Source organism: Somniosus microcephalus, chromosome 30, assembly GCF_052327205.1.
Source record: "Somniosus microcephalus isolate GS21.2 chromosome 30, FLI_Smic_1.0, whole genome shotgun sequence".
NCBI lineage: Eukaryota > Metazoa > Chordata > Chondrichthyes > Squaliformes > Somniosidae > Somniosus > Somniosus microcephalus.
Window position 1 is genome coordinate 28,806,990 of NC_141016.1, and position 23,314 is coordinate 28,830,303.

At 43.5% G+C, this 23,314-nt stretch overlaps 1 protein-coding gene across 1 annotated transcript; it reads right to left on the reverse strand.

Annotated features, from left to right (window-relative positions):
- Positions 1-22,312, reverse strand: LOC147098062 (WW domain binding protein 1-like). Its single transcript, XM_085971291.1, has 4 exons — positions 22,214-22,312; positions 6,673-6,775; positions 5,418-5,579; positions 1-3,755 (listed from the first exon to the last, which is right to left on the reverse strand). Exons 1-4 carry the CDS (start codon positions 22,295-22,297, stop codon positions 3,112-3,114), a joined length of 993 nt encoding a protein of 330 aa, XP_085827417.1. The 5' UTR covers positions 22,298-22,312; the 3' UTR covers positions 1-3,111.
- Positions 22,313-23,314: the final 1,002 nt, after the last annotated feature.

Sequence of the window (23,314 nt, forward strand, 5' to 3'; positions counted from 1 at the left end):
CAGCAAAGAACCCATGTTTTTTTTAATTTTTTTTTATATAAAAAGACTTCAGCACTGTAATTTTCCAGAGAGAGTACAATGAAATTTTATCACACCTTAGAACATGCATTTTCTATCATGTATCTATCAAAGTATTACAAAATTAAAATGTTTCATATTAAAAAGGCATCAAAATATAACCACACTCCACTACTGCAAAAATGACAATCTCCCTCAAACTAATATACTTAAAAAGGACACCTGATTACTTACATAAGACACTGTCTGAGAAGCTGAAGATTTATTCAACTGTCCTTATCTCACTCTCTCCTTTGCTCAACAGGTTTCTGGCCAAAGCACTCCTGATTTTCCCATCTCTGCTCAGATGGATTGTACTGGACTATGAAATTACACCTGTCCTTTCCATCCCATCATCCAGCCACATTATTCTTTACCTGTCGCTGGATCTGTTACCTAGTGAAGAGCAACTTTCCTTCGGACTCCTGAATAACGTGCCCACAATGTGCCATTTCTCTTCTCCTAAATCAGCCTTTTCAGTTCTCTCTTTTGTGCTAATTCAAGGAGCATTATTATTCCTCCAACTCATTTTCCTCATATCTAGAACACCAGAACTTAAAGGTCTCCAGTCATCACCTTGCTTCATTGTTCCAGGTAGAATTTTCACAGCTGTTCAAATCGGTCGACCACAAAAATGTTAAGATTCGCTTGCTACCAGCTTGGTTTTACATAAACTCCTCCATAGGATGTCTTGCAAGTGCTATCTTGTTTAACTTCATTATTTCACCCATCTGATGTTACTGGATGACCCAAGTAAACAACTCGCTAGTAGCTCGATTTCTGTCTGTTCAACTTTTGGAAGCTGCTCCTCCTTGTGACGTTTGGTTATGGAAAAGGCGCTAGTGCAGTGCAAGTTTTCATTGTTTGTGGTCATTGTTGACTTTGTCTTAACATCCATTTTCAACCAGCATTGCAAATAGGGTTGATTATCAGTTTTCCATTGCTCTTGAATGCAACCAAGTCATTCAGATGGTCTTTCAGGGAGTTCAGAGTGCATAATGAAAAGACGTGTGATGGAACATATCCTCGTCTTATTCTGCTTTAATCAATTATAAACTCTTACTGCTGCTTGTACCTCCCAGTGAAGATTCCTCCAGTCTTTCCCATCATTCCAACTCCTTGCAAGGCTCCGGTTACTCTTTTGTCCTTCATTCTATCAAATGTTTTATTAAGCATAGGACCATTTGTCTCCAGTTTTATTACAATTCACAAATCATTCTCAACTCAAATATTTGCTTCAAAAACCAACTGTCTTTTGCTTAATTCTCAATCTAGCTTCCTTTTTTATTTTTTGTAGTGTGATTTTTAGCAGCATTTTCAGTGTGGCTGATGATGCTTTTCTCCATTTTTTGGGGGGAGTTTTAGGAATCTAGGTCTGGCAGAGCCCATGGGGATGATTCCTGAGCTGTATCACACAGTTGGGATATTTTCTGTACACCAATCATCCCAGCGTTCTGCAGCATCTGTTATGACATTATTTTGCCTTTTAGTTCACATGTAATACTTGGCTTTTCTTTGAATTTACAGTCACAAGTTCTGCTAGATTTAATGTCTTCTGCCCCTCGACACTGACTTAATAGACATCAAATTAATCAGGAGGTATGCAAGGTTGTATATTCTTGTACAACTCTGTACTCAACACTTTGTTTTAAAGTGAATTGTCACAACCACCACAATGGCAGAACTATAGATTGTGTTGTCACCAGGTTATTTAATATATTGGCACCAATAGGCCAAAGGAGAAAAGCAACACACTTGAACCAAATACACTTTAACGTTGTGCCAATATTATTACATCTGATTGCTCCCACCCAATGATACTCCTGTACCCACCAGTATTTTACTTTAGTTATACAGCTCAAAATGCACTCTCCAGCCATAACCAAAGTTCAGAAGAGCAGAATTTTGAACTGTACAATTGGGTGCTTTTCCACAATTTATGAAAATATCACACATCCGGCATTACTGAAATCCTAGTGACAACACAGATTATTTGTCAGTTGGGTAGAGCAACATATGGTACACATCTCACTATCATCTATCTCCTGGTACAAACAGCATTAGTATCCTATAAAAGTGAATGCCTTAGGTTTGGCTTTTTTTTGCTGTAGAGGCTATACTTAACATGAATATGAAGGCTTGTTATTTCACTTAATACATCAACATTCATTGGTAAAAAGTTTTTCAGTTAAACAGACCTCTACCAACAGTACCACAGAAATATAGTTAACAGGCCAAATCAAAATTAAACCTTAAAAAAGTAAACTTGTATTTGATGCATTAGTGCAGTCTAAACAACACAACAGCTGTTAAAACAAAGCCCCCATCTCAAACACACGACCACCAGGGTGTTTCAGATGGATAACCGGTAGTAATCCAACAGATCCATTCTTTTAATAAATTATCAAAGTGAAAGAGACACCCTGGGGGGCATATGGCAGTAATGAGTCAATGTGCTGCACCACAGGGCATAGAGTCACCACGTACTGACCCATCAATCCTAGGCAGGCCTTTCTGTGAGGAGCTCAGGAGGCACATGCCCACTGCAAGGTGAAAAGCAACCAGAGCAGCTTTTGCATGCCTCCGATCAAAGCCACACAACAGCACTGGCAGAGGCCTGGTTAACAGGCCCCATCCCCGCCCACTCAAATTGGCATCTTCTTGGGAGGAGGTTGGAAAAAAGGCTTTTTTCCCTTTTTAAAAAAAGTAAAACGCAAGAACTGGAGTGAATTTTTTTTAAATGACAAAACAATCAATGTTTTCGATAAGTTCTGAAGACAAAGATTTGAAAATCATCAATGCATTATATAGTGCTGTCAATTAAAAAAAAAAAATGCTAGCAGGAAATCTGGCTTATGAGCAGGCAACCTGATTGTGAAACCCTGGACAGATCCCAAACTCTACATCTATAGACTACAACCTGCATCTTGCACCTGACGTACTTAGGGCACCTTATGGAAAACATTACGCAAGCCCAGAATTAATGCTGAACAATCAGCAGTCATAGATTGCACCATCTGTTTTACTCTCGAGTACCAGTAACAGTGGCACATGTTACACATCATTGTCCTCCTCTTGTTCTTTCGCAGAACGTTGCTTAGGCTGCGTATTTTGAGCCTGCTTGGAGACCTGCTCTGCGCCACGGTGCGAGTTACAAGACTGGGCCTCGCAACATTCCTGGGCACCAATGCTGCCCATCAGACCCACTTCCTCGTGGTAAGGGTCCTCATCCATCTGGCACACACACACCTCTATGCCAGAGTCTCCGGTGATCCGCCTGTGCCTCGAGGAGCTTTCTTCCTTCACTTCTCCTTGGTCGCACAAATGAGAATCCACGTCCAAGGTTTTAAAATTAGAAGCTGGAAGTACAGCAGATTCCTCATCTCGAATGATACCATTTACTCCATCACTGGGACAACGGGGCAATGTCCCCATAGAAGTGTCAGACACCTGATGGTTATCTTCCTGTCCGCAAGTAGAGGAGTTGGACTCTGCTTCTTGCGTTGCGGCCTCAGTCTCATCCTCTTGCACTAGTGAGATTACAGATTCCTGCAAGGGAGGCTGGCTCTCCACAACTGCGTTTTCATGGTTCAAGGTCTGTGCACTCTGCTGCTGTAGTTCAGTATAGGGAGGTGGGGGTGTTGGTGGGTGGCCTGCCACCTCCTCATAGTCTGGAAGCTTACAGTTTGTCCAGAATCCTATCGTGGAAAAGAACAGAGAATTAATTGGTGGAATATGACTGTGCAACATGATATGTTGCTTTAGTTAAATACAAGATACATGTTAAATATCATACTGCAGTTCCTGATCATTTTTGTCCTCAAGGTGAAGTGTGCCTTTGCTTGGAATAGATGGTAATTTTTGTACCTAATATCAGCATGAAAGACTTGTAAAATAGGTATATAGCACAGGAAGAGTAAAATTCAAACACTTCTTCCAACAGTGCACCTCAAAGAGGAAAGATAGAGAGCAAATTAGCAATTGCCACATACCTGTCATAGAAACATAGAAGATAGGAGCAGGAGTAGGCCAGTCAGCCCCTCGAGCCTGCTCTGCCATTCAATGAGATCATGGCTGATCATCCAAATTCAGTACCCTGTCCCTGCCTTCTCTCCATATCCCTTTAGTCTTAAGAAATATATCCAACTCCTTCTTGAATATATTTAATGAATTGGCCTCTACTGTCTTCTTTGGTAGAGAATTCCACAGGTTCACCACTCTCTGGGTGAAGAAATTCCTCCTCATCTCTGTACTAAATGGCTTACCCCTTATCCTTAGACTGTGACCCCTGGTTCTGGACTCCCCGACCATCGGGAACTGCCTTCCTGCATCTAGTCTGTCTAGTCCTGTTAGAATTTTATACGTTTCGATGAGATCCCCTCTCAATCTTCTAAACTCCAGCAAGTACAAGCCCAATCTCTCCTCATACATCATTCCTGCCATCCCAGGTATCAGCCTGGTGAATCTTCGCTGCACTCCCTCCATGGCAAGAACATCCTTCCTCAGATAAGGCGACCAAAACTGCACACAATACTCAAGGTGCGGTCTCACCAAGGCCCTGTACAACTGCAGCAAGACATCCTTGTTCCTGTACTCAAACCCTCTCGCTATGAAGGCCAACATACCATTTGCCTTCTTAACCGCCTGCTGCACCTGCATGCTTACTTTCAGCGACTGGTGCACAAGGATGCCCAGGTCTTGTTGCACTCCCCCTTCTCCCAATCTATTGCCATTCAGATAATAATCTGCCTTCCTGTTTTTGACACCAAAGTGGATAACCTCACATTTATCCACATTATATTGCATCTGCCATGCTTCTGCCCAATCACCCAACTTGTCCAAATCATACTGGAGTTTCTCAGCATCCTCCTCACAGCACACATGCCCACCCAGCTTTGTGTCGTCTGCAAACTTGGAGATATTACATCTAGTTCCCTTGTCTAGATCATTAATATATATAGTGAATAGCTGGGGTCCAAGGACCGATCCCTGCGGTACCCCACTAGTCACTGCCCGCCACTCGGAAAAAGAGCCGTTTATTCCAACTCTTTGCTTTCTGTCTGCCAACCTGTTCTCTATCCAAGTCAATACCTTGCCCCCAATCCCATGTGCCTTAATTTTTTTTTTGTCCCTTGCTGCACTTTATTTTACAGCCTTAAGGGGCTCTCTTATCTTTCAGTTTCCAGTTCTGATAATGGCTACACCCAAGATGTGAATGTGCTCTTTTTCTTTATAGACCTGCTGTATCTTTCCACCATTTTCTATTTTTATCCATAGAATTAAAAAATTGAGATTTAACAACAATTGTGATTGTTGTGTAATGCCCCTCTGCACCAATTTAATAAACATGGCATACTCACTTAAATCCAACGGTTGTGTTGTGTAGGTGCTAGCACCCTGATAGGCCATCAAGCTGATCTCCCTCTGACGCTGCTCCTGTTGTAGTCGCAGTTTCACACGCCGGTGCCGATAAGCACAGCAACAGCTAAGCATAATAATTATAGTCCAGACCAGCCAGAACCCTGCCATAGTCAAACAAAAGGAAGTGCCGTTCAGAATTGCATGATGTGTGCAAACCGTTCTGGTTTAACTTAACTCTGCAAGGACCAAGTCCTTTGATTTGAGAGGCTGCAATTATTAGCTTTCACTCCACAGCTGTAACTAGCACCATTATTTACACATATAGCACTGGTTTGAAGGCACAACAGCACCTATCTGCACTGATGCTTATAGAAGCTGCAGGATATAGAACAGTCTTATTTTAAAAATAGTCTGTTGGAGCAGTTCACCTGCGGGAGGTAGGCATCAAATGGCAGAATGAGGGAAGGTGGGTGATGCCCAATAAAGGTTTCAGCCCCATTCCAGCACTTCAGTACAAAATCTGGGCTAATATTCAAATACAGTACCGAGGGAATGTTCCATTGTCGGAGCGGTCATCTTTCCAGTGAGACTGAGGCCCCGTCTACTTGTTCAGGTGGGTGTCAAAGATCCCATGGCACTATTCAAAGAACAGCAGAAAGTTCTCTTGGTGTCTTGGCCAATATTCTCCCCTCAATCAAAGCCACCAAAATGAACACTAACCAGGAAACTGGGAGAACACGCTGCTCTTCTTGGATAGTCATGGGATTTTAAACATAACAGATCATCCCAAGGATAGCACTTCTGGAAATGCAGGATTCCCTCAGTATTGCATTGAACTATCAGCCTTGACTGGAGGTATCCAATGCCCTGATGTGGGCTGTATTGGCCGGATTCCCAATTTCACCTGGGACCTTGGCACATGTCCTCAATGGAAATTGCTTCATCTCGTGAATAGGCAAGTATATACCATGGAGAGCACCCAGCTTAAGATGGATCATTAGGTCCACCGTGAGCATTGAGTGACAGAACGGAATTGATGCCAATTGTGACAAAAAGGACCTACACATGGCATGTCTTCACTAGCTGTGACGCACTGATCCGGCCCACTTCTCCAAAAAAAAGGTTAGATGCCCCTGGCCTGGAATGGGGCTTAAACTCCCACCTTCTGATCTTCAGTAACTTTATGTCTAAGACCTTTAGAAACACAATCCTCCAGTAGCTAAAGCAAGTTTCTGTGCCCATCTAGAAACTTACACCACAGTTCGTAATAGTAGGTGCAACACTCAGTCTCCCCACAGCAGTATCCTGTCTCACACCAGTAAGGCTCGTTGTTCACTCCGAAGCATAATTCTTTGGCCTGAAAAGATGAGAAAGAGTAAAAACAGTCCACAGGTACACAATGAACCACTAAAAAGGAGTAAAAGGTAATATAAAAAATTGTTGCAGACAAAAAGATTATACACACATTTTAATCTAGGAACGTGATCTTTTTAAAAAAAAAAAAACACCCAGGAGAACTGAAAAGCCACCTGAATTTTAAAAAATCCAATTTAAGCATTCCATTTATTTAAAACAAAATAATGAGAAGAGAGCTCCACAGAGGCAATGTTACATGGTGAGAAGCAGTAAATGTCAGTACTGCCGGGAGGAATGATCTAAATGATTCATCCCAACTGCACTGCGATGGAATGGTTGGACATTGCAGGCAGGGAGATTTAAATTCAAATTGTCGAGCTTCATATGCCATTATTTTAAACAATGGGGTGTCTCATCTCTTTGGAAGGAGCCATTCCAGCACATTCCTAACCTGGACATTCTTGGTTGCTTTTATATTAAGTGAGTAGAGGAGTAATTTATTGCTCTTGGCATTCTCCAAAAGGGCCCCAAATCGAGGCACTCTTTTCTGCTCCCTTACGAGCAGCAACCCCAACTGCCCTGTCCTCTTCACTTGCCGACCTTCCAACCAAGCGCGCCTGTTGCAGGCTATTCCTCCCCAACTTCTCCCTCCATATAAACTCTCCTACCCGTAGTCACGGCCACCCCCTCGTCCTTGCCATCTCACATGGCCTCTCTCGATTATCATCAGCTCAATCACAGAGGCGGCCATCTCTGATCATTTCCTTGTATCCCTCACTACTCATTCGCCTTCCAACCCCACTGCCTTCTGAATCTGCCCCTGGAAAAAAACCGCTCACACAAGTCACGTCACTTACCAAAGGCACTGCCAAACTCCCAACTGTCTACCATTAGGCTCTCCATTCACCACAATACTTCTGCAGCTATCGATCTGCTCAATTACACCCTCACCTCTGCCTTTGATGCCCTTGTACCCAACAAATCCCTTACTCTCCCACCCTGGTCATGCCTCCATCTTCGCTCCATTAAGTCCAAGGGGCGCAGACTTAAGCGTATAGACACATACAGTAATTGGTTTAGCCATTCATAGCCAGATCTGGCTGGACTGCATCAAGCACAATCCTCTGCCAAAACTGCTCACTACTCCAAGGTCATCCTGCTGCTTTTCTCCACTACCCAGTCTCCTTAAACCCCTCGCCCCTGCACCCTCACATCCAATAATAAGAGTGACAAGTCCATGAGCTCCTCACTAAGACTATCTGTTTAGCTGCCTCTGCTGCATCCCTTCCTTCCCCATGCCCACCTTACCTCCTGCCCCAAGTCCTGAACTCACATCTTGCCCATGAGACTCACCTCCTCTCAAATCTAGTCCCATTAAATTGCTGACCATCCAATATCCCTTCCTGGCCTCCATGCTAGCTATATTGTAAATCATTCCCTCTCATGTACTGTTCCTCTCGCTTTCAAATCTGCCATCACCCCCTTGTCAAAAAAACCCCATTGACCCCCTCTGTCCTTGCAAATTACTGCCCCATCTCCAACCACCCTTTCGTCTCAAATTCTTGAACGTATTGTCACCTCCCAAATCCGTGCCCACCTTTCCCGCAACTCCACGTTTGAACCTCTAACAGGTTTCTGCCCCTGCACTGAAACAGCCCTAATCAAAGTCATAAATGACATCTTCTGTGACTGTGACCATGGCGCATTATCCCTCCTCATTCTTCTCGACCTCTCTGCAGCCTTCGACAAGGTTGACCACATCACCATCCTCCATTGTCCAGTTGAGTGGGACGGGCCTCGCCTCGTTCCACTCTTACCTATTCAGTCGTAGTTAGAGAATCTCCTGCAATGGCTTTTCTCCACACCTCTGTACGTTACCTCTGGGAGTGCCTCAAGAGTCTATCCTTGGCACCCTCCCATTTCTCATCGCTATGCTGCCCCTCAGCAATGTACCTGAAGACATATCAGGCTCCACATGTAGGCAGACGACATCCAGCTCTAGCTCACCACCACTGCTCCCGACTGTGTCTATTCCATCTCCATCCCTGCCCACTAGCTCAGTTGAATCAGACTGTTTGCAATCTCGGCATTTTATTTCACCCCGAGCTGAGCTTCTAACTCCATATCCTTAACATCCCAAAGACCGTCTACTTCCACCTCCTCAACCTTCTACATCCTTGCTTCAGCTCATCATCTGCTGAAACCCTCAGCCAAGTTTTTGTAACCTCCAGACTCGACTATTGCAATACTCTTCTGGCCAATCTCCTATATTTCACCCTCCATAAATTTAAGGTCATCCAAAACTCTGCTGGCAGTATTCTAACTTGCACCAAGCCACATTCACCCACCACCCCGTGCTCACTGACCTATATTAGCTCTTAGTCCACCAACTCTTCTGCGCCCCCGACTCCCTTCACTCCACCATTGTTTGCCGTGCCTTCAGCCATCTAGACAGCAAGCTCAGGAAATCGCTCAATATCCCTCCTTAAAACTTACCTCTTTGAGCAAGCTTTTAGTCACCCTTCTTTGGCTCTGTGTTAATGTGTCTTATTACGTATCTTGGACATTTTCTTGCGTTTTAAAGGCGCTCTATAAATGCAAGTTGCTATTGTTGTAAATGCTGCTCACGAATCAGCTTGTCTGTTCAGTCTGCTGACAATAAAAATGCCTATTTATATTTTAACAAATTTAATTTCAATGAACAGAGATTACAGCCTGGAGTTTCCGCTTGGTTGCACTGGTTTTTCTCGGCAGAATTCATCCAAAATTGGCATAACCAGCACAAAAGGCTGCGGAATTTTAAGCGCAAATTAGGTTCAGCACAAATCTCATTCTCGCGATCTTTTGTGCTACTTTAAAAAACATTGCGCAAGGAGCAGACCCACCCACAAAATTGGCCATGCCCCCAGGATTAATTAATCACTATTGGGAGCGTCGGCTAATTGCTGGCCTTTTGAGGTGGTTCTAAAAATTAAGCTGGTCCTTTTGGGCACAAGGATAGTACAGGAAACTCTCGATTTACCGGCACCTAAATAACCAGAAATCTGTTAACCAGCAAAATTCAGGAGTAGGTTCAGGTAAGTTTTACTTCATATTAGTGGCCGTTCCTGGATCTGTGGCCGTGTAACCGGGGTTCCTGCACCTGTTGCTATGCAACAGGGACGCCTGGATCTGTGGCAGTGTACGGGGCTCTTGTACCTTTTACTATACCTCTCTGTAATCCGGACTTTGATAAACCGGCACCACGCCGGTCCCGGATAAAAAAAAGTTTCCTGTAGTAGGAACTTAACTTTTTGAAAGCTTTTGAATATAATGTTTTTTTAATTTGCTAAGAAACTGACTACTGTACCCCAATATAACCAGGAAATGGTTCTGTATATTTTTAAAAAAAGTCATTTTCAGTCATTTAAAAATGGGGTTACTCAAAATGGTGGATTGACACTGATTAAAAATGCTTATTTTATGACACAAACCCATTTTCAGCTGTATTAATCAAACTGCACCTAGTCACCACTCTTAAATATACCAAGGGATATCTTTCAAAGCAAATTTTTTTTTAAAAATGCTAAAACGCTGACCAATTGCACTGCTTCATGGCAGATTTTGCATTCGACGATATGCAAATGAGTTTGAGCGGAAACTCGAGAAAAAAAGCCCACTTCAAAACGGGCGCAATTTGCTCCGGTTTTGCCGGCTGCGCCCAAAGCGGAAACTCTACCCGATCTACTTTAAAATATCAATGTTGAAATGTCGCAACTCCTTTGAACGACCACAGACCAGGTTGGTTGAAACTCTCTTACTTTTAAGCCATTATTACAACTGTACAGCAAAAAATGGTTACCACGGCATTCAGTTACTTGTCTCAAGGTTACTTGCAAGTCTTGCTGCACGACAACCTAATCGGCACCACACCTGAATGCAAGGAGTGAACAAAGACATGGTTTTTAATGAAGTGATTGTTTAGTAACTGCTGCCAAGAACCCAAAATGAAAATATGAACAAATACCTGCAGCACTCTTATCTCCAGCCCAGGGTTCAAGGGCCCAATTTTTTTTTTCTATTTCTCTTAGTGTTAAAGACTATATTTTTTGTAGGTGAAGGGAAATTTGAACTTTCTCCAGTCCATTTCCTGCTCAAAGAAAATACTGGTGTTGTTTAGAGGATTATTCTGGTGTGTTCACCCAACAGCAGTTGAAATGACCAAAAGAAACTGACCTAAACACCCTTTTGTTGATAACACATCAGCTACTTCTGGATCGTCAGTGGTCAAAAAGCCTGGTTATTGAGACAAGGGGTGCATGAAGCACCTGAAAACTCTGACTTGCATCGTGTTACCTATACAAGGCTCAGCCCATCTGTCACGTTCAAAGTCAGAATTTAGAAAACTAAATTAAAATGACTGGTGGCAAGTTCACAACTGCAATTTGATCTCTGGGGTCTGCTGATGTTCACTCGTCATCAGAACCAAGATAAAATTACTTCTGCAAGTCATGGACATGCAGCTACCATTCTATATATAACGTGCCTGATCCCCTAAAGATGGCTGACTAGCTGTAACTTCACCCCACTGTTTACTCAATTTATATTAGGAGAAACACACTTCTCCCCCTCTTTCTCAGCAATTTCCTTCTGTACTCTCCTGTAGATGTTGGTCCCCTGCTGCTACACAGCTCCACAGGCACTAATCACCATCTTATACCCCTCAAACTCTTAACGATGGGAAGCATCACAGCCAAGTCAGACACCATGGTCACTTGACACCCAAAGGCACGTCCAGTAGGGCTTGCTTAATAGCAATTCAGAATAGGAACCCTGGTCGATTTCCTCATCCCAGGAGTGTCGAGTTCAACTGTACTGCTTCCACCGTCTTCCTGGCTTAGATCACAAGAAATAGGAGCACGAGTAGGCCATACTGCCCCTCGAGTCTGCTCCATTATTCAGTAAGACCATGGCTGAACTTCTGCATCAACTCCACTTTTCCATCCTATCCCCAGATCCCTCGATTCCCTTAGTACCCAAAAATCCAGCCACAGCCCTCTGGGGTAGAGAATTCCAAAGATTTACAACCCTCCGAGTGAAGAAATGTCCCTCATCTCAGTCCTAACTGGCCGAACCCTTATCCTGAGACTATGACCCCTAGTTCTAGACTCTCCAGTCAGAGGATACAGCTTCTCGGCATCTACCATGTCAAGACCTCAGAATTTTATACATTTCAATGAGATCACCTCTCATTCTTCTAAATGCCAGAGAATATAGGCCCATTCTACTCAATCTCTCCTTGCAGGACAAACCTCGCATCCCAGGAATTAATCTAGAACAATAGCAAAATACTGCAGATGCTGGAAATCCGAAATAACAACAGAAAATGCTGGAAAAACTCAGCAGGCCAGGCAACATCCGTGGAGAGAAATTAGAATTGCCGTTTCGGGTCGAAACCCTTTTTCAAAACTGGAAAGGAAATAAAATAGATCGAATTGCACCCCCTCTAAGCCAAGTATATCCTTCCATAGGTAAGGAGACCAAAACAGTACACAGGACTCCGGGTGTGGTCTCACCAAAACCCTATAATTGCAGCAAGACTTCCTTGCTCTTATACTGCAACCCCCTGCAATAAAGGCCAACATACCATGTGCCTTTCTAATCGCTTGTTGTACCTTCCAGTTAACTTTGTGATTCGTGTACAAGGACACCCAAATCCCTCTGAATCCCAACATTTACTAGTCTCTGACCTTTTAAAAGTTATTCTGCTTTTCCATTCTTCCTACCAAAGTGGATAATTTCATATTTCCCCACATTATACTCCATCTGCCATCTTCTTGTCTATCACTTAACCTTTCTATAGCCCTTTGCAGCCTCTTCACATCCTCCTCACCGCTTACATAGAATTACATAGGATATACGGCACAGAAACAGGCCATTCGGTCCAACTAGTCCATGCCGGTGTTTATGCTCCTCTCGCGCCTCCTCCAGTCTTTCCTCATCCAACTATTAGCATAAACTTCTATTCCCTTTTCCCTCATATGCTTATCTAACCACCCTTTAAGTGCATCTACACTATTCGCTTCAGCCACTCCCTGTGGTCGCAAGTTGCACATTCTCATCACTCTCTGGGTAAAGAAGTTTCTTCTGAATTCCCTATTTGATTTCTTGGTGACTATCTTAGTGATGGCCTCTAGTTTTGCTCTTCCCCACAAGTGGAAACATTCTCTCAAAACCTTTCATAATTTTAAAGACCTCCCTCAGCCTTCTCTTTTCCAAGAGAAAAAAAAGAGACCCAGCCTGTTCATCCTTTCCAGATATATACCCTTCTAGATATACACCCTTGCATTTCTGGTATCAGCCTTGTAAATTGTCTCTGCAGTGCCTCTATATCCTTTTTATAATATGCCGACCAGAATTGTACGCAGTACCCAAAGTGTGTTCTAACCAAGGTTCGAAACAAGTTTAGCATAACTTCCCTACTTTTCAATTCTATCCCTCTAGAAATAAACCCTAGTGCTTGGTGTTTTTTTTTATTTTTTTTAAATGGCCTCGTTAACCTGTGTCGCTACTTTTAGTGATTTGTACTCAGAAATCCCTTTGCTCTTCTACCCCATTTAGATTCATATTTTCCAAGTAATAAGTGAACTCCCTATTCTTCTTACCAAAATGTAATACCTCACATTTATGTGTTGAAATTCATTTGCCAATTATACATCTATTCTGCAAGTTTATTAATGTCTTCCTGTAATTTGTTGCAGTCCTCCTCACTATTGACTATTCCCCCCCCCCCCCCAATTTAGCGTCATCTGCAAATTTAGAAATTGTGTTTTTGATTCCAAAGTCTAAATCATTAATATAAATTGAGAACAACACTGGTCCTAGCACTGATCCTTGTGGAACGGCACTTTCAACCTTCAGCTACTCTGAATAGCTACCCTTTGCCCCTACTCTCTGCTTTCTGTCTTGAAGCCAGCTAGCTATCCATTCTGTTACTTGTCCCCTGACTCCACAGTCTCTGACTTTATTGATTAGTCTATTATGTGATACCTTATTGAAGGCTTTTGAAAATCTAGATAAATTACATCATCTGCATTACTTTTATCTACTCTGTTAGCTCTTCAAAAAATTCAATGAGGTTGGTCAAGCAAGACTCTCCCTTTTGAAATCCATGCTGACTATATTATATTTTTGGTTTCTAGATGTTCTTCTATTTTCTCCTTTAGGAGGTATTCTATTATGTTTCCTACCACTGATGTTAAGCTGACTGGTCTATAGTTCCCTGGACATGTTCCATCTCCCTTCTTAAATATCGGTATTACATACGTTAGCCATCTGCCAGTCCTCTGGCACTACATCATTTTCTAACTAATTATTAAATATGTGTAGTAATGCCTCTGCTATCTCTTCCCTAGATATCTTTAAAATGCACAGATGTAATCCATCCAAACCAGGGGAGTTTGATTAGTTTATTTAATATATCTCTTTATTTTAAATGCAGTTATCTCATTACTAATCTCATCATCCGATGTCATGTCCACCTGTTCTAGCTCCCTGGTAAATACTGAAGCAAAGTAATTATTTTATAATTCTGTCATCTCTCTATCGCTGCTTGTGGTATTATCCTGTCCATCCCTTAGTGGCCCTATTCCCATCTTGACCATTTTTTATTTATGGGCCTGTAAAATATTTTACTATTTTGTTTTATGTTCCTTGATAATTTAATTTCATAGTTCCTATTTCCCTTCCTTTTTTTTTTAAAAAACTTCTTTCCTAATCTCTTCATATTCTCCCTTATCATGCTCTCCCCTGCTGTCCATGTACTTAATATATGCCTCTTTCCTTACCCTCAATTTTTCCATTATGTCTTTATTCATCCACGGTGTCTCATTAGTGTTTAGCTTGTTCTTGTTTTTTAGCAGAATATATTTTTCCTGGACTATGTTGAACACAGTTTTAAATGTTCCCCATTGCTGTGCTACATCATTGTTTGCCAATATTGTTGTCCATTTTATTTCATCAAGTTCTATTCTCAGCCCCTCAAAAATCAGCTTTTCTCCAATCTATTACCCTGGACTTCGTCATAATAATGTTCTTCTCAATCATCATCTTAAAGCATATATTATGGTCACCATTGCCCAGATGTTCCCCTACTTTTACTTCTCTTATCTGCTCTGGTTCATTCCCTATTACTAGATCCAATAGTGAATCCTCCCTTGTTGGGCTTTTCACATATTGGGTTAGAAAGGAGTCCTGTACATATTGTAGGAACTCCATTCCCTTATCCTCCTTACCTACCTCTTCTGGCCAATTAATAAGGGTAGTTGAAATCCCCCATGATTATTATTCTATGTTTTTTACTCATTTCCATCATTTGTTTGCATGTTTCTTCCTCCACCTTCCTTCCACTATTAGTGTGATTGATCCTTTATTATCTTTTATCACTAACCACATGGATTCTATTTCTGTCTTGCCAATAGCTGCATCACTTTTTTCTATTGCCATTATGTTATCACTCATAAGTACAGCTACTCCACCTCACCTTTTTCCCTCTATCTTTTCTAAATATGTTATACCCAGCAATGTTTAATTCACAGTCCTGATTTTTCTGTAGCCATGGCTCTACTATGTCTGGTTCCTTGCAACACATGATTGCCTCCAGCTCCCCTGTTTTATTATGGACACTGTGTGCATTGCTGTACAGACAGTTTAACTCATTTTTAATAGCAGTTCCTCTCACTATGTTTAACCATCTTTTTAAACTCTTGTTCTATAACTATTTATTCCCTGGCCATCAATGTCCTCCCTTACTTTTTTCTTTCCTATGCTCTCCCACCTATCTTTGTATCATCAGCAAACTTGGATATATTACACTCGGTCCCCCATCTAAGTCATTCATATAGATTGTAAATAGCTGAGGCCCAAGCACTGATCCTTGCGGCACTCCGCTAGTTACATCCTGCCATGCCAAAAATGACCCGTTTATTCTTACACTCTGCTTTCTGTCCATTAACCAATCCTCAATTCAAGCCAATATATTACACCCAATCCTAGAAGTGCTAATCTTGTGCAACACCTTATCGAATGCCTTTTGAAAATCCAAATATACTACATTCACTGGTTCCCCCTCATCTACCATGTTAGTTACACTCAAAAAACTAATTGATTTGTCAAAATGATTTCCTTTCCATAAAACCATGTTGACTCTGCCAAATCATAGTGATTTTCCAAGTATCCTGTTACCACGTCCTTAATAATAGATTCTAACATCTTCCCTACTACTGGTGTCAGGCTAACTGGCCTATAGTTCCCCGTTTTCTCTCTCCTTCCTTTCTTGAATAGCGGGGTTACATTTGCTACCTTCCAATCAATGGGCACCATTCTAGAATCTAGGGAATTCTGGAAGATCAAAACCAATGCATCAGCTATCTCTGCAGCCATCTCTTTTAAAACCCCAGGATGTAGGCCATCACCCATCATCAAAAGGAGGCATTGAACCAAGAAAGTTTGTGACCTGTATGGCTAACTACTCACTAGACAGACTTGCTGAACCATCAAGGCAGTGTAAAACAGCTATTTAAACTGAAAAATATTTGTGGAATACATTCAGGGCCATCAGTCCAATTAAAGACTGGCCTTTGGTAGCTCCTCTGGTGACTCAGTAAGTAAAAGCAACACCTAGTGTAGCACTAAGATATACATGATGGTTGTGGTTGTTGGAGGCCAATCATCTTAGCTCTAGAACATCACTGCAGGAGTTCCTCAGGGCAGCTTTGTAGGCCCAACTATCTTCAACTGCTTCATCAATGACCTTCCCTCCTTCATAAAAAAAGGTCAGAAGTTGGGACGTTTGCTGATGATCGCAGTGTTCAGACCTGGATAACATCCAGGCTTGGGCTGATAAATGAGAAGTAACATTCGTGCCACACAAGTGCCAGGCAATGACCATCTCCAACAAGAGAGTCCAACCACCTCCATTACATTCAATGGCTTACCATCATGAATCCCTCCCCATCAACATCCTGGGGTCACCATTGAACAGAAACTCAACTGGACCAGCCACATAAATGCCATGGCTACTAGAGGTCAGAGGCTGGGTATTCTGTGGCGAGTGACTCACCTTCTAACTGCCCAAAGCCTTTCTACCACCTACAAGGCAAAAGTCAGGTGTGTGATGGAACACGCTCCACTTGTCTGGATGGGTGCCACTGCATCAATACTCAAGAAGCTCAACACCATCCAGGACAAAGCAGTCCACTTGATTGGCAGCCCATCCACAACCTTAAACATGCACCCTCTCCACCACTGTGGCTGCAGCGTGTACTATCCACAGGATGCCAGCAACTCGCAAGGCTTCTTCGACAGCATCTCCCAAACTCACGTCCTCCACCTACAAGGACGAGAGCAGCAGGTGCATGGGAACACCATAACCTCAGAGTTCCCCTCCAAGTCACACACCATCCAGACTTGGACATGCATCTACACACATACAATAGCAAAATACCGTGGATGCTGGAAATCTGAAATAAACACAGAAAATGCTGTTTACGCTCAGCAGGCCAGGCAGCATCCGTGGAGAGAGAAACAGCATTAACATTTCAGGTCTGTGACCCTTTGTCAGAACTGGAAACAGTTAGGGATGTAACAGGTTTCCTCCCCTCTGCCCCTGCCTCTGTACCTGCTTAAAACCTGTTACATCCCTAACTTTTTCAAGTTACGACGAAGGGTCACAGACCTGAAACGTTAACTCGATTTCTCTCGCCACGGATGCTGCCTGGCCTGCTGAGTGTTTCCAGCATTTTCTGCTGTTATTTTTGGACATACATCTGTTTTGCTCTGGGGGAAATTGCTGGTTCACTGAAAATTTAACTGGGCATTCAAATGACTCTGCCTATGTCAAACATCATCGCAATGCAACATTTTTCCACAGGAAGAAGAAATGATGTTAACAGGTGGGAATTGACATAACACTTTCATAAACGTCACTTTAGTGGCACTGACAGGGCTACTGTCCAGGACATTCACTGCAAGCCAACATGCAGCATGTTTTGCACTTGGGTCAGAGACATTTGACATTGAAGAAAGCATAAATCACAGGTCAAAAGTTTGAAAACGAGTTTCGGGCATGGTCAAGACTGAACCCATTCGTAATGTATGCAAGTTACAAGCACTTGGGGCAGTTTGTAACCTCTGCAAGTTATTTGCGCAAAAGTAAATGGAAATATACTTTAAAAGGATTAGAATCCCAGCCCAGCATCTGTATTATTTTCTGACACAATGGAAGTTTACAGGCATGTTGAAGTTCAGAGCACAGCCACATTGCCCCTGGCTCACACTATTGGGCCAGCCAAAGCCACACATTAGGAATGGTGCTCACTTATGTTTAAAAACAGATACCTAGATTATGATTAGTTTCTGCCCCAGTGAATTTCCAAACTTAAGACACCCCTCCTTCCCTATCAGACCGCTTGCTTTCTAAACTCGATTAAACAGAAATGAAAGTCTAAAAAGGTAATTTATTTGTTTTCTTCCTAAATATATAAAGTTGAATATATATTATATATATTTGTCTTTTTATTCATTTACTAATATATACCTAAAAAGATAGATTCAAAGTCTGTACACAATTCCTGTGCAACATTTACTGTAAATGCCCCACTTACATTCCTGCATCACATTTTGTTGACAAAATCCTGTCCCATCACCTCACTCACCGTAACGTATAAAATAAAAAGACTGAGCAATGTTTTCGACAATATCAAATTTCGACACATCCAACAGCTAGATCCTGGTGACAGAATCACGGAATCTTACAGTACAAAAAGAGGCCATTTGGCCCGTTGTGCCTGTGCCAGCACTTTGAAAGCACAATCCAATTAGTCCCACTCCCCCTGCTCTTTCCCCATAGCCCTGCAAATTTTCTTTTTCAACTATTTATCCAATTCCCTTTTGAGAGTTATTAATGAATCTGCTTCAGCCACCCTTTCAGGCAGTATATTCCCAATCATAACTTGCTGCTTAGAAAACATTCTCTGCTTCCCTCTGGTTCTTTTGGCAATTATCTTAAATCTGAGTCTTCTGGTTACCAACCCTCCTGCATGTGGAAACAGTTCCTCCTTTTTTAATCAAAAACCCTCATAATTTTGGAGCACCTCTATCAAATCTCCCCATAACCTTTTAGTAAATCTCCTCTGCACCCGCTCCAAGGAATTGACAACCTTCCTAAAGTGTGGCGTTCCGCATTGGACACAATAATCTAGCTGATGCCTAACTATTGATTTATAAAGATTGAGCAAAATGTCCTTGCTTTTGCACTCTTGCAAACAAGGAGCTGCTCTGGTTTCGTGTAACAATTCAACCCATTAGTTCCAGGTTAGAGCAGTATCTGCCAGCTTGGGTCTACTGTGCATTAGATATCTTGCAATGTCCATTGGTCACTTGGCAAAAGTCACGATATTCGGGTCCAGGAAGCCTGGGATTGCTCGGGGTGGTCTGAGTGTTTACCAATGTTCGTTGTTTGGCCAATGCCCAGGTGGCATTTGAGCAAACCGCTGGACACCGTGCACCCATGTTTCATGGCCACCTGGGCATTGGCCAAACACTGAACATTGGTAAACACTCAGACCACCCCGAGCGATCCCAGGCTTCCTGGACCCGAGTCCAGGTGCAGACTCACGGAGGGTCTAGTGTAGTGTCGCCAACACTGCCTGGACATATTCCTGGAGGGATCACCACATGACCTCCCACCTCCAACTGTTCCGCTCAGTCAAACAATATCCAATATTTTTATAACTAATACAGGAAAATGTTCAAAGCAAATGAAAAAATACACAATGTGTGAAATGCCCCTATGATATTCCTCTTACAGGAAACTTTTTTAAAAATCCGGCACCGACGTGGTGCCGGCTCATCAAAAATTCCAGATAACCGAAAGCTATAGTAAAAGATACGGAGAGATGAGCGCTCCGTGTAAAGCAACAAACCCTGTTGCTTAGCAACAGGTTCAGAACAATGGCCACAAGTTCCAAGCGTCTCTGTAGCTTAGCAACAGCTGCAGCCACACCCTTGCACAGCAACAGATCGAGGAAGGCAAGTACATTATGAAGTAAAACTTACCTGAGCCTACTCCTGAATTTTGCCGGTTAACCGAGATTTCCGGTTATTTAGGTGCCGGTAAATCGAAAGTTTCCTGTAGTTTGCTTTGCAGCGGTGTCCGGGAATTTAAATCAATAATTCTGGAGTCTCCAGGGCAACCCTAGGATTTAACATAACAGGAGGAGGCCAGTCAGCCCCTCGAGCCTGTTCCACCATTCAATTAGATCATGGCGGATCTGCATCTTAACTCCATTGACTTGCCTTGGTTCCATATCCCTTAATACCCTTGCCTAACAAAATCTACCATAGAATCATACAGCACAGAAGGATGCCATCAAGGTCACTGTGCCTCTGCCGTTCTTTGAAAGAGCTAACCAATTAGCCCCACACCCCTGCTCTTTCCACATAGTCCTGCACTTTTTCCCCATCTATCCCTTTTGAAAGTTACTTGAATCTGCTTCCACCACGATTTCAGGCAGTGCATTCCAGATCACAACAACTCGCAGCGTAAAAACCCTTTTCCTCATCTCCCCTCCGGTTCTTTTGCCAATTATCTTAAATCTGTGTCCTCTGGTTACCGACCCTCCTGCCTGTGGAAACAACTGTCTATTTGCTCTATCAAAACCCCTCATACTTTTGAATACCTCTATTAAATCTCCCCTTAACCTTTTCTGCTGGAATAACAATCCTAGCCTCTCTAGTGTCGCCACGCAAGTCCCTTATCCCTGTTACCATTCTAGTAAATCTCCACTACACCCTCACCAAGACCTTCACATCCTTCCTAAAGTGTGGTGCCCAAAATTGGCCACAATACTCCAGCTAGGGCCTAACCAGTGTTTTATAAAAGTTTAGTATAACTTCCTTGCTTTTGCAATCTACGCCTCCATGTATAAAGCACAGGAGCCCGTATGCAACAGCCTCCAACTTGTTCCACCACCTTCAAAGATTTGTGCTCTGCATTCCTCCAATTCGGGCCTCTTGTGTATCCCCGATTTTAATCGCTCCACCATTGGCAGCTGTGGCTTCAGCTGCTGGGGCCCCAAGTTCTAGAACTCCTTCCCTGAACTTCTCCGCCTCTCTCTCTCTCTCTCTCATTTAAGATGCGCCTTAAAACCTACCTCTTTGACAAAGCTTTTGGTCACTTGTCCTAATATCTCGTATCTGCTCAGTGTCAAATTGTTTGATGACGCTCCTGTGAAGTGCCTTGGGATGTTAAAGGCACGATATAACTGCAGGTTCTTGTTGTGGGTGAACCCGGAGTCTCATAGAAACAGACGATAGGAGCAGGAGTAGGAGCAGGAGTAGGCCATTCGGCCCCTCGAGCCTGCTCTGCCATTCAATGAGATCATGGCTGATCATCCAAATTCAGTACCCTGCCTTCTCCCCATAGCCCTTAATCCCCTTTAGTCTTAAGAAATATAGCTAACTCCTTCTTGAATATATTTAATGAATTGGCCTCTACTGCCTTCTTTGGTAGAGAATTCCACAGGTTCACCACTCTCTGGGTGAAGAAATTCCTCCTCATCTCTGTCCTAAATGGCTTACCCCTTATCCTTAGACTGTGACCCCTGGTTCTGGACTCCCCCGCCATCGGGAACATCCTTCCTGCATCTAGTCTGTCTAGTCCTGTTAGAATTTTATAAGTTTCAAGTCTCTCTGTTCCTGCAATCCCTTTAAAATTGTACCTATTTAGGCAACATAGGATTGTCCTAAGGACAAGGGCGGCAGGCACACGGGAACACAAGTTCCCCTCCAAGTTGCACACCATCCTGACTTAGAAGTATATCGGCCGATCCTTCATCGTCGCTGGGTCAAAATCCTGGAACTCCCTAACAGCACTGTGGGAGCACCTTCACCACACGGACTGCAGCGGTTCAGGAAGGAGGCTCACCACCACCTTCTCAAGGGCAATTAGGGATGGGCAATAAATGCTGGCCTTGCCAGCGACGCCCACATCCCCAGACGAATTTTTTTAAATAACTTTTACCAGTATGTGCACCACACCCCCCCTGCCCGCGCACAGCCTGTTGCCGCCGATTCCCCCCTAACCCCTGGGGTTGGGCACTTCCCGGCTGGGCTCGGCTCCCGCTCTCAAGACACGTCAGCAGCCCTTTAAAGTGGGCGCAAACTTCGGGCCCGATTCGCTCCGACCCGAAAAAAAAACAGGCTGCGGAAGCCGGCTAGGGGGGAGGCTCGGCCTCGGACCTTTCAGTGGACGAGTGTCCGGCCATTTCCCCACACCACCCCCTTTGCTTCCTTCCCGAGGCCTAACCCGCACAGCCGAAGCCTCGGTCTTTCCTGAAGCGGAGGCCGGCGGCCTCCCCTATCCGATTAGGCGGATTCCTTCCCCTTCCCTCCCGCGTACCTCAGCGTGAAGCTCCATCCGCGACGGGCCGACCGGGAAGGCGGGCGAGATGAAGAGGAGGAAGCCGATCAGCATCTTCTCCATTTCTCCAGGCAGTGGGCCGGCGTCGACGCTCATTTATTTCCAATTTACGCTCGAGCCTCCGCCGCCCCAACCGCCATCGGACCTCCCTCCCGCCCACCGCGGCCCAGGATAGGCCGCCGCCCGCCCAGCCTGCCAAGTCCATTGGCTAGCCACGCTGTCAATCATGGCCGCCGGCCCGCCGCTTTTTTGCTTTTACTCGTTGCCTATTGGCTAAGGCCGGGTCGCTCCTCCAGGGCTGCAGTTTGTGATTGGATGGGACCCCTGTCCATCATCGCCGCAAAAACTTTTCCAGAAGACTTTTGGAAACTTTTAGCAACTTTCCAATTGGGCTTCAATGTTTGTTGCACTGGAGGTTGGATCTGATTTTTTTAAGCAGATTAACCAATTGACCCCTATCAGGGCAACGTTTACAAAAAGCTCCAACTCTTTTAATCATTGTTGTATTAAGCGGAAGTATAATTTAAACCCATAAAAAGCTTGCGAGAAGCTGTACACAGCTCCAGGGAATGATTCCCTCCTCCCTCTTTATAGATGTTGACTGACTTGCTGTGCATTTGCTGCAGTACGAACCCACGTTATGTTGTGCAACACAATGTTTTGATCCAACATTCTTTGAGTCATGATTTTTTTTGATACTTAGTCACTGAATGTGAAATACTGACATCTCATTTTTGAGCTTTGTGGCAAGTTTCACAGAATCATAGAAATTTAAGGCACAGAATGAGGGCATTCGGCCCATCATGTCTGTGCCGGCCAAGAAAGAGCTGTCCAGCCTAATCCCACTTTCCAGCTCTTGCAACTTGGCCTTGCAGGTCATGGCACCTTAAGTGCATATCCAAGCACCCTTTAAATGCAATGAGGGTTTCTGCCTCTACCACCCTTTCAGGTAGTGAGTTCCAGACCCCCACTACCCTCTGGGTGAAAAAAAGTTCTCCTCAACTCCCCTCTAATCCTTCTACTAATTACTTTAAATCTATGCCCCCTAGTTATTGACCTCTCTGCTAAGGGAAATAGGTC